The sequence below is a fragment of the Montipora foliosa genome, chromosome 10, assembly GCF_036669935.1.
Source record: "Montipora foliosa isolate CH-2021 chromosome 10, ASM3666993v2, whole genome shotgun sequence".
Taxonomy (NCBI): domain Eukaryota; kingdom Metazoa; phylum Cnidaria; class Anthozoa; order Scleractinia; family Acroporidae; genus Montipora; species Montipora foliosa.
Window position 1 is genome coordinate 31,797,950 of NC_090878.1, and position 12,500 is coordinate 31,810,449.

Sequence of the window (12,500 nt, forward strand, 5' to 3'; positions counted from 1 at the left end):
ATACCCAATGATGAATGACTGTCCGTTCTTCATGTATATACATATTTTCAAACATTTGTATACGCGCTTAGTTCACATTAGTTTGTAGGCTTTCATACCATTAGTTGTTTGCTTTTCTTGTTGTATTTTTGCTTGTAAAGACATAATAAATAGGGTCGCACACGGCTCGTGCTGACACACCCCATCTACGGTTTGTTATTACACAGTAAATGTTTCATCTTTGTTTGAGCGGGGTAGCGAATTAGCACATAGTGCAAGCGTCCCGCTGGCGAAGTCATCCGCAAGTAATCTGCGTTTTGGTTTCTTTTTGTTTTTTTCTTTTTCTGTTAAATGAGTGGACGCTAGTCACGACCCAACACTTTCGTTTATACAGTAAATGTTTTTCATATTACACAGTAAGTGTTTTATCTTTGTTTAAGTGGGATAGCGCATTACCACATAGTGCAAGCTACCCGCTGGCGAGGTTATCCGCAAGTAATCCGCGTTTTGGTTTCTTTTTATTTATTTATTTATTTATTTATTTATTTATTTATTTTTTATGCGTTAAAGGAGTGAACGCTAGTCACGACCCAACACTTTCGTTTACCAGCATCGCTCGCGAATTCGCAAAAGGAGGGGCATTTTCCTGCAATGTCCTGGAGGCGGCCATCCATGAAGTTTCTTTTTCCTGCACTCCTTTATGCTTTTGTTTGCATAGTGGTACTCTTGGTTTATATTCATTTTTCAACTTTACCTGGACGCTTTAATGGAAATGTGAAACACAACGATGAAACAACGTCTAGCGACGCACAAAGTGATGGCAAAGAGACCCGCTCAAAGGCATCTGTTCTAACGGACTATACGCATTACACGAAGCTACTTCCAGTACTGGACTTCAGACATTTGGGAAACAAGCGAACGAAAGTACTGTTGTTGATCATTATTAGCACAGCTCCTGCACGATTTCAGAGAAGGCAGGCAGTAAGGGAAACATGGTGGAAACACTGTCGGAAAAACATGCAGGTATGGAAACAGAACTTTGATACGGTGGTTGTCAAATCTATTGGGTCTATATTTTCCAAGTCACAGGTTGACACTCAGGGTCTCAATGTGCAATGTACTGTCTTTGAGGGACCAAGACTGTTGCGCTCCCCACCAAATACGACGATTCGGAGATTCAAAATGCTGTATTTTCGAAAGGAAAGACGTCACGGAACTGAAAACTAGGTCATCTTCAACTTCCTTTAGATAAAAATTCAGAAGGCCTTGTGACTTTGATTTAGGAATTTGATGACGTCACTGGGAAAACCATCTATTGTTTCCTTTCTTCTCTCGAGTGAGGTCCAGAAGGAAGGTCCATTTGCGGTCCAGTTAGGGGGTCCATGTTTTGTACCATCCCTCCACAAGACTTATTAAAATCTCCCTTCTTTTCTACGCACGAACCGTCGTTAAATTACCGCAAGCATAATCGACCACTGATCTCCCTTCCCCTCGGTAGCATTTCTACCGTTTTGGTAAACTAGTTTAGGTTGTTTTGGGGTAAGGGCTCTCTCAACTTAAGAGGTAAACTCAAGGACTCGTTTTGGGACAGCTATCGTTAGCTTTTCTTGCATTTTTGTGGCATTAAGAAGGATAAGGTAACACTTCGTGGCATTTAATTTGTTATTCTAAGGTTTACGATTACACTTTAACCATTTTTTTTTAATATCCTCATTATCATGTGGATGTGCAGTTAAACCCCATTATTTTGAACTCGGGTATTTCGAATTCCCCGCAATTTCGAACAAATGTTCATTTACTTCAGTCATAGTTAATCGAGGGACTGGTTATGAAACCTTAGAACCTATAAAAGCGAGAACAATGTTGTTGCAATCAATGTTGAATTGACCGTGACCCTGCACAATCGTTTGTTTTCTCTTCGCACAGGTTTACAAGTTAGTTGCACATAATTTAATCAAAGGAATTGATTGGTTATCTTCTCGAAAAAAGGTGTGTTTTGTGCAGGGTCAAGGCCAAAAATACGGACAAAAACATGAAACAAAGAAACTTGTCGAGTTTCATAACCATCTCCATGCATTAACTATGCTTTAGTTTAGCCCCGTTAAACTGTTAAAAAGGGTGTTTTTCAAACTTTAGATGCTTCCAGAACACATTGTGACAATTGCCTGAATTGCACAATCCGCCAGTCCCGGAAATAAACCACAGTTATTTCAAAAGTGTTAGGCAATATTTATATTTCTGGCCTCATTTGTTCAAACGATGTAAAGCGCTATCCTTCGGATCAAGTTTTAGCGCAAGCAATTGCGCTATCTGATGGATAGTGATTCATCTGGTGGATAGCGTTATCCACCTTTTGAACAACTGGGGCTTGGTGGGAAAGATTGTAGATAAAGAATTCCCCTTTATTCTTTTAGATTTGCAGATAAAGTTACAATCTTTGTTCTAATTAAAATAATGAAATCTTATGAGATTTTTTAAAAGTCTTATACCTCCATCATGTTATAGAAATGGCGGCAGTGAGGCTAAGTGGTAATTAGTTGCTTGCCTTGAGATTCGGAGATCCCGGGTTCGAGATCCGTCTTGGCCACTAGTTGAATGTGGTCCAGATTGTACCGGGTTCACTTCTCGGCTGCACTTGTAAATAGACTTAACTGATTAGAGTGTAATGTGAAGTGCTAAGTTTCTATCATATTGCTAAGTTTCTATCATGCTGTACGCAAAAAACCATTTCTGTAATTCGGAGAACCGCACAGACCTTGTAAGCGCCGTGTTTTTCTGAACTTGCTTTCCTTTGGCTTTCTACTTCTACCTTTCCTTGTAATCTCATGTACGTGCTTCGTTTTTCCCTTCAGTGAATCGTCAAGTAAAATAAAGTGTGCCCAGAGTCGTTAACATTTCATTCAAAGATGTGATGACTCTCATGCTGTCCGGTACTGGCGCGCGTAGAACAAAAGTGCTCTTTAGCGACAGTAAATTTTGCGATGGGCACATCGCTGTTGGATGCTAATCCAAAGGTTCCTGCCAAGTTCAAGGGTGCACCCGAAAGCAACACACACTGCTTCATCCTCTGGAATGAGGACAGCTTTTGAATTAGAGAGAGGCCGCCCCGCTACCCGAGACTCAAGTTGACAGTTCCCCACTGGTTCCTGGTGGACAAAGCCACAGTACCTGTGGTAATGAAGGGAAAATGTGCTTGAGAATTGTTCCAGTCAAAGCCATGATTCTGGGAAGACCGTGAAGACCTACGCCCTTCTAGACAATGGCTCTGACCTTGCGTTTGTGCGATAATGATCTGGTAATGGAGCTTGGAGCGAGAGGAGACTTGAAAACCTTCTACTTAACCACTCAAGAAAACGAAGATAGACCTAAGGTTAGCCAAGAAATTAATCTAACCGTTGAAGTGCTAGATGGCGATGACATGATTAAAATCGCAACACTGTGGACCGTTGACAAATGAAACGGCTCCTGGGAGACAGCAACCCTTTTGAAAGGACAAAGCAGATACCAGATGATGAGCTTAAGTTGAGGGAAGGCCACTGTGGTAACTCCCCCACTATCGGTAGGTGTCCTGACAAGATCCCGCGAAAATCCAGTTGCATTGGCGGCAGATGTAGAAATTTTTCACCAAATCAGAGTACGACCCGCTGGCCGAGATGCCTTTAGATTTTTATGGTGGCCGAACAGTGACGTAAACCAAATTCCAGGTACATCTCTTTGACACCACATCCTCCCCAGTTGTTCTAGTTTTGCAGAACAGCAGAAGACAACTAAGACTAATTTCCAGAAGAAATTATTAAGGCTGTTAAAATTATCGTGGATGACTGTCTCAAATCGATTAAATCATCCGAACTACCTGTTGGTCTTGTTAATGATCGTTGCTATCTTCTTGCTAAGTGCAGTTTTAGGCTTACCAAGTGGCAGTGAAACAGACCAGAAGTCCATCAGTCCATCCCTGAAAACGAGAGAGCTAAATCCTTTTTGAACCTCGATTTGGTGAAAGACGCTCTACCAATTCAGCGAGCGTTGGGACTTAAGTGGGATATGGAAAGTGACAAGTTTATATTGGACGAGGCTCTCAAGGCCAACCCCACAACTCAGATAGGCATACTCTCCCTCGTAAGTTCCGGAGGAGGCAGTGCGGTCCAGTGGTTAGGGCGCTTGCCTTGAGATCCGGAGATCCCGGGTTCAAGACCCGCTCTGACTGCTCGTTGAATTTGTTTCAGGTAGTCCCTGGTTCAACTTCCTAGCTGCACTTGTAAATAGCCAACTTGTTTGCCTTCGGCCAGTCGGGATTCTTAACAGTTGTAGTTGTTGTGTTCTGTTATTTCGTTGATTGCGTTTCATTGGCCCTGAAAAGCCCCTATGGGGAGCGGTCAAAGAAGTATGTATTGTATTGTATTGTACATGGTCCGCTTGGATTCCTGCCGCCAGTTACCCTGCCTGCAAAGAAACTGCTTCAAGATCTATGTAGAGAGAAACTTGGATGAGATGACCCAATTGGCGACGTCGAGAGAGAAAGATGGGGAAATTTGAAGGAAAAGTTCCGCAGTCTTTCCGGAATTACAGTAAACAGATGCCTTAAACCGATAAACTTTGAAGAACTGAAATATTCTGAGCTACATAACTTCGCCGACACTTCTCAGATTGCAGTTTCCTACCTCAGAATGGTGGATACAAAGGATAGCATATATTGCCCTTTTCTCGTGGGAAAAACTCGCCTAGCCCACACAGAGTCCATGACTGTTGCCAGATTGGAATTTTTGGCCGCAATACTTGCCGTACAGTTAAACAAAACCCTCCAGGAAGAATGTGTTGTCGCGGCAACTCGATCGATATTTTGCAGGGATTCCATTTGGGTTCTCCAGAATATACGAAACACGTCAGAGAGGTTTCACACATTTGTTTCCAACAGACTGGCCATCATTCACGAGAATTCCACATCCCGTCAGTGGAGACACTTTGGTTCCTAGATGAACCCAGGAGATAATGCGAGTAAAGGTCTCTCAATTGATGAAATGAATGTTAACAGCAGATGGTTTAATGGCCCTCAGTTCTTAACTCAGAGAGAGAAATCTTGGCCTCTCGATCCTACTCTTCGTTAGCAAGAATTAACGAATGAAAATCCAGAAGGTAAACATGACCTGCAACATTGCTGTTTAGCGTTAACAAACCAAGAATATTTTGATATCTTATGGAGGTTATCCCAGCAGTTTTCCTCATGGGAAAAAAAAAAAAACAACTACGGAAGTCTACAGACGGGCCTCTGTGATGCAAATCGTGGCTCGTTATAGGATGCCTGAGGAGTCCTGCCATTCCTTCAGCAACAACCACAAGTACGTTGTTTGTTCAAGAAGTGACAACTGCAGAAAAGGTGATATTTAAGCACATGCAAAGAAATTCCTTCTCAAACGTTGTAAAGACCTTGCAGCGATTAGATCAGTCACAATCCCTACGCCAAATGACCTCTGAACTGAAGAGTTTGAAAACACCAAAATCTATATATAAAATTCACCCATTATTAATGATGAAATTATCCGAGAGTTGAAAGAAAATAAGAAAATGCACCAGTTGAGTACAAGACCAAGCATCCAGTAATGCTGCCTTACCGCCATCACGTTACAAAATTAATCATTCTTCAGCATCACCAACGAGCTGGTCATCTTGGCCAAGAATACGTCCTAGCCAGTCTACGCCAACTATACTGGATTATGAAGGGACTTTCAGCGGTACGTCCGCAGAATCATCGGCGATTACTTCATTTCCAAGAAACTTGGAACTGCCAAAGGCAAACAGTTAATGGCTCACTTACCTACCAAAGAGAGAGTGCTACCAGGGAACCCGCTTTTTACACAAGTTGGTGTAGATTACTTTGGCCCGCTTATTTCCGCCAAGGGCGTTCAAACAAGAAGCGCTACGGATGCCTGTTTACATGCTTAGTGATAAGAGCAGCTTACATTGAAATTGCCAACTTCCTTGTTACAGATGACCTCATCAATGCTCTGCGCCGGTTTACAAATCCCAGGGGTCCATAGTGATAACGGCACTAATTTCAAAGCTGGACAAAGATCCGCGAAACCCTAACGAGCTGGAATCAAGGATCGATTCGCGAATTCCTCCGACAGAAAAACAGCATTTGGAAATTCAATCCACTAACTTCACAGATGGGCGGTGTTTGGGAACACATAGTCAGATCAGCCTTGCTAAGCCAACAAATCTTGTCTGATGAATCCCTCAGAACCCTGATGACCGAAGTTCAAGGAATTCTCAACAGCAGGCCACCGACTGCGGTAAGTAGCCACCCCAGAGATCTAACCCTAATTTGCCACTGGGTGCCTTCTTAAAGGAAGATATGTACAAGAGACGTCGCTGGCGCCAAGTCCAGTAATTCTCCGATATATTTTGGAAACGATAGTAAAAGGAATATTTGCTAACTCAGCACGAAAGGAGTAAGTGGCTAAAGCGGAGGTCTGGTATTGATCGTGGACGAAAATTTTCATAGCGGAAAATGTCCCCTTCTCTTTAGAGGAAAAGACGGATTTCTCGGGTCAGCAAGAGCTCGCACAAGCCTAACGACGCTGAAACGGCCTGTCACTAAACTTGCTTCCTAGAGAGCGACAAGGAATTTTCAAAATAAAAAAGATGTCAACTTTCACACACTTATACTTTTTTAAATCTGAAAACTCGAAACAAACCTTCGGTGCTCCTCTATTTCGAATTTGCGCTCCTGGCAGAATTCGATCAGTCAGAAATGAACACCTGCATTAAGTTAGTTCATTGGGCCGGGCCACTGTGTAGCCACGAATTCCCGTATTTTTCCGTGTAATTAGTATTCGTTTGTTTTCTCCTTTCTTGTTTTGCCCTACAAAGTTTTCCTAGTAAATCATTAAATTAATCCTTCTTTGTTTTTTGTCTACCTTTATACCAGTACCTGGTTAACACCTTTGTGAGGCTCATATTGTTCACTGTGTTTTTTCGCTGTGGTTGTTTACAGATCTTTTAAGTGCCGTGTTTTTTTCTGAATTCGCTTTCCCTTGGCTCTCTACTTCTATCTTTCTTCTAATCTCATTTATCTGCTTCGTTTTTTTTTTTTGGGATCACCAAGTAACATAAAGTACCAGATAAAATTGATATTGTTAACACCTGCCATGTTCGGTAAAAATCAGCGTCGTGGTTGCATGGTAAAAACTGACCGTTGCCAGTTAGGCCGGTCTTCCAGCATCTTAACCTCCCCACCACCGCTGTTGTTGCTGACATTTCTATTTTTTTCTCTATCAGGTTAAATGTTTCTTCGTTACCGACGGCTTTATTCTGGACAATGCAAAGCGCGATCTTCTTTTACAAGAAAGAAATCAGTACAAGGATATAGAACTACAGCCGTTGCTGGGTTGGGAGTTCGGACTGCGCTTTCTCCATCAAATTAAATGGGCTTACGCCAAGTTTGACTTTCAATACCTTCTTAGACTAGACGATGATTACTTCCTTTGTCTAAAGAGACTTCTTGCTGAACTGCCAATGCGACCAAAAGAAAATCTCATCTGGGGACTTTTTCATTGCGAAGCAGGCATAACATGGATAGATGAATCATTCATGATATTCACGCCGGATATCATTTCTAAATTCTTGTCACAAAATGAAAGTACAATGCTATGTCATCCGCACGCCGATCAGCAGATTGGCTTATGGTTAAATGGCATTCCAACAAAACAATTTATCCACGACTCAAGGTTGTATCACCATCCGCCAGCCTCATTTAATCCAAAGTTTAACAACGTGACAAACGTTTGTGATTCGTATTTAGGGATACACGGGACTTACGAAGAGAAGATGCGATATTTTGGTTCAAACGCGAACGATAGCAGGAAAGAGGAGAGCCCGTTTTCTGATTTCGCATCTCACTGTGGAGCTAGAAAGTTTGATTATCGTGTCCTTGGAGAGCAATGGAGATATGAACCTAAACTTTGCAAAGACAATCCCAGATGGAACGAAGGAAAATCCATGCACGTTGGCCGAGAAAATCGTCCAGCTTGATCGATTGTGGTAACTAATTTTTGCGTGGAACTGCCATCTCGTCTAAAAAGGATGTAGGATGTTCGTGTCAGCACTGTGTTTCTTTGGTAGAGGTTTTAGTTGAGTTTTGCCAATTAGTTTAATCTAATAAATGCAACAGGAGTATTTTCATTTAACCGTGATATGCACCGGGAAGCTTACTCGTGTTCAAAGGATTTTATGTTCACATTATTTTAGTGGTTAATTTCTTGCTATAATCATGTATCTTGCTCAAAATCTCCGAATTCAAGAATTTACATTTCAAACTGTAAACGGATACTTTACAAGTTTCAAAGATGGTATTTAAAAATGTTTCGTACTTTTTCCTAACAATACTGGAAGAAGTTGTGTTACCGAGTCACACGATAACCTATATTGCCTGCAGCGAAAACACAAAGAACTCGATTTCAGTCATGCACACAACAGGCCATTTCCAAGTTCACGTCTGCCTCCTCTTCAAAGAGAGTCTTACATATGGATTTCCTCATGGGAAGTGCTGACGTACGGTGAGGGGGTGAATAGGTTCACGGATCAGCGGATTTGGTTAAAAAAAACTACTCCGATTTCGGATTTTGAGAACAAATTTTGAAAATTGGCGGATTTTGAACGCTCAACGGATCGCGGATTTCTTCAATATTTCAGCGTGGATTATGGATTTTCTTTGTTTTGAAGTGCGGATCGCGGAAATGAACTTGGCAGTCTGTTTCCACTTTTTTCTGCCTGACCTTAGAACTAGACTAGATTACAGCCGTTATCAGTAACAAGTGTTAAAGAAGTAAAAATTGCGTGTTCAATTGTGTCTTTTTTGAATTAGCTAACGATGCGTCTAAGTACTTTTGTCGTGTAATTAAAATTAATTGTGCGTAACAAATCCTTCTGCAGCTAAAGTTAATTGTGCGTAACCAATGGTGCTGCAAGGCACAAAGCTTTTTAGAGTGAAGCGTGTTTGTTATTTCAAGTAGTGTGAAGTTATTGATGATTCAGGAAAGACTTGATCTTGTGTTGAGGTTATAGACAGTATGTTAAGAGACGGACGTGACCTCTTCAACAAAGAGAGCCACACCGTTGCCAGGCATAATGCACGTGCTGGAAAACACAACTAAGTTTATACACACATAGGCGTTTCAACGTCTCTCACGGAAACTTTCGTGCGTGTGCTGGCCTCGTAAACAATTTAATTCATACCTGGACAAAATAGGATATATTGCTTATTCGGGATTAATCCATTTAGGTTAATTAACTATAGAAGCTAGAAGAACTCTGTTGACAAGTGCTTCTAGTACGTGTTGTCGTGCAACTGCTGTACTCCTGGTCTTTAGTGTATATTAGTAAATAAAAGCTGTAACGCTAAACTAAGGTTAGGTCGAATGTTCTTGTACTGTTCAAGAAACAACCCTGTAGTTCCATCATTGTTGTTGTAGAAATTCCGATATCGTATTAATCTCTTAATCCCGCGTTGACGTTATTAGTTCAGGGCTCGGCTTAGCCAGGTACATTAATTAATATTGTTAATCCCTTGTTTATTTCGGTTGGTTTAGTCTTTGTTACTTTAAGTTTATTACTTGAGAAGTCACGTCCCGTCCAGAAGGTTTAGGGTAGTGATCCTGGTCAGGCAACCACTGCGATTGGTCTTAGATTGACTAGTTCATGCCCTAGCGGCACTGCAATTTTTAAGTCATCAGCATGGATCATGTTTCGTGCAGCCGTAGGTATACCTTCGAACTTCATATTAATCAACTCTTTTGTAGTTGACGTTATCACGTTCTAAGCCTCTAATCCTTTGACCAATCACAATGCGTTGCCTGGACCAGGAGCGAATCCAGTAAGCGAATCTCTCAATCTAAGGTGCTCTTTTGAACAACTACTTGTAGACAACGTATTCCTAGGAACTGTTGTAAGAACTGAAGAGAAGATTAAAAGGAAGTCAAGTTAATTGCTGTTTGAGCTCCTGCGTTCGACCGCAGAAGGTAAAAGGGAGCAGAGCTAATCCCTGCCCTTGGCAAGAAGCTTCCTTTTTACACACGCACCCCTCAACGAATTTTTTTCATATTAGACAATAAAATTTAGATGGACGTCAATCAAATGTTTCCATGACAAATTCAACTGCCCTAAAGAGAACAGGAGTATCGTCACGGAAATGTTTGGTTGACGTCCACCTAATTTTACGTTCGAGATATGAAAAGTCGTTGAGGGGCGCGTGTAAATGATAACCGCTGTAACACATCCTTTACCTTCAATGTAATCGGACTCCAGAAAACTCTATGACCCCAAGATTTCGGCTTCCAGGCAGACAATGCTGACGATGAGGTGACTGAATATGACAGCAGATCTGACGACGAGGAAAAGGAAACTGACTTTTCAGAACTCGATAGAGGATCCACGTTCTTGTTAGGAACGACTACGTGATTTGGGCGCCAAATAAACAGTAGGCTAATTTCATGACATCACTCATTTTTGTGACGTAACAAGTCACCGTGGCAACAGAAAAGCCCCATAATAACATCGTTTATTTTGTCTTAAGTTGCACATATCTCAACAAAAAAAAAAACCTCGTGGCCCTATTTTGTATTGCTGGAAAGTGGTCAGAAGGCTAAGATGAAACTGTCTGCAAAGGGTTTTTAAAAAATCCTGTTCAGAGGATTCACAGCCACCGTAAATGTGTGATTTTGTTAAGGAGGCTTTGATTCTGCAGAACAGAATTGTTTTAAAATTTGCAGAAAGTTTCATCTTCATCTTTTGATCACATTTATGCGATAAAAAATGGGAGTCACCGAGTTTGTTTTTGAGATATGAGCAACGAAAGCTAAAATATACAGTGTGCTTGTTGGGCTTTCCTCTTGCCAAAGTAATGTATTCGGCACAATAATGACCGCATCTTGTTCAGCAATAATCGTTACGTTACGTAATACAGTGTGTAGCGCAAATCTTTCTAAAGAGAGTGTCTCTTCAAAGAGGCACCTTAAGGTAATAATAATAATAATAATAATAATAATAATAATAATAATAATAGTAATAATAATAATCACAGTAATAATAGTAATAATAATAATAATAATCATAATAATAATCATAAACAACTTTATTAACAAATTCAAAGGAAAATCATAAAGTTACAATAATTATCATAATTATGGTCTACCCAAGACGCATAAAGAGCGACTGGCGATGAGACCAATTCTGTCCGCCACAGGGACATATAACTACACTCTTGCTAAATGGCTTGATGAGAAACTGAAACCCCTGTCTGTTAACAACCATACCATCTCTGACGTGTTTCAGTTTGCTGAAGAGATCCACGAGCTGGATTTCAACGAGGACGATATTTTAGTATCGTATGATGTATCAGCATTGTTCACGAACGTGCCCCTAGAAGAAACCATTCAGATTCTTGCGAACAAGGCCTTCACTCGGAATTTGGTTCAATGAGACACACAACCTTAACATCACCCAGGATGACCTTGTTGAGCTTCTACGAGTGGCTACAAAACATCACCTGTTTCAATTCAACGGCAGTCTTTATGAACAAAGTGATGGAGTAGCGATGGGGTCACCCCTACGGCCACTCATGGCGAACACATTATGTGTTCGATCGAGGAGGAACTAGAAAGTGAGAATAAGTTACCTTCTTTTTATAAGAGATACGTGGATGACACCTTAGCCGCGGTAAAAGATATTACAACTGGTACGGCTTTCTTGACAATATTAAACGAAGCCCACCCGGCAATCAGCTTCACGATGGAAGTTGCAAACAACAACAAACTACCTTTCATCGGAATGGAACTGATTAAGATTGGGAAACAGCTGAAAACATGTGTCTACAGGAAAACAACAATTAAAGGCCTACTTTCTCTTTGGTCTTTGCATACTAAGTAATAGAAATATATAAAAACTAAAAGGTTTCGTACTACACTAGACCAGCTAGTAAACAGAGTTATATACGATATATTGATTAAGAAAGTCCGGCAAGTCCTCTTTCAATTTCAAAATCAGTCTCATGAATGTTCGTTGCTAGTTTTCTGTTACCCCTAGAGCCTCTCAGTCATAAAAAGTGCCCTCTCAGTAAAGCAAACGAGACTTTTGTCCGGATCCATGACACCGTCGTACTGTAGGTCTCGTCCTTCTTTATGACCAAAAGCTCCGCAAGTCTGGCGTGGTATCAAGCACTTTCTTCTCCCATCCCTCCCGTGGTGCTGAATACTAGGGAAGTGAATGTCCCTTGCTCGACTTCGAGGATCCTTGAAGCATATTTGCGCTTTTTCTCATTTTCCTGTTGCTTGTACAACTGCTTCAGAGTAAGCCTTCAAGTCATCCAGTGACCCAAATCCTGTTGCATCGTCAGCATAATAACATTGTTTCACTGAACTTGCGATGTTCAAACGTGTAATCAAAGGTTGTAGACTGACTGCGTACAGGCTCATGGTGATTGGGTCCCCTTGCGTTGTACCCTCAGACGATTTCAGCTCCTTTCCTCCAAT

The 12,500-nt window shown here is 41.2% G+C and overlaps 1 protein-coding gene across 11 annotated transcripts in view; it reads left to right on the forward strand.

Moving 5' to 3' along the window:
- LOC137973663 (uncharacterized) overlaps positions 1 to 9,958 on the forward strand; it is a 22,959-nt gene extending 13,001 nt beyond the window's left edge. For all 11 annotated transcript variants that reach the window (XM_068820522.1, XM_068820520.1, XM_068820524.1 and 8 more), the window contains 2 exons: positions 550 to 1,002; positions 7,255 to 9,958. In XM_068820522.1, the coding sequence (XP_068676623.1) occupies positions 631 to 1,002; positions 7,255 to 8,007 (1,125 nt within the window). In that variant the 5' untranslated portion in view covers positions 550 to 630 and the 3' untranslated portion in view covers positions 8,008 to 9,958. The remainder of the gene's footprint in view (positions 1 to 549; positions 1,003 to 7,254) is intronic.
- The last annotated feature ends 2,542 nt before the right edge of the window (positions 9,959 to 12,500 follow it).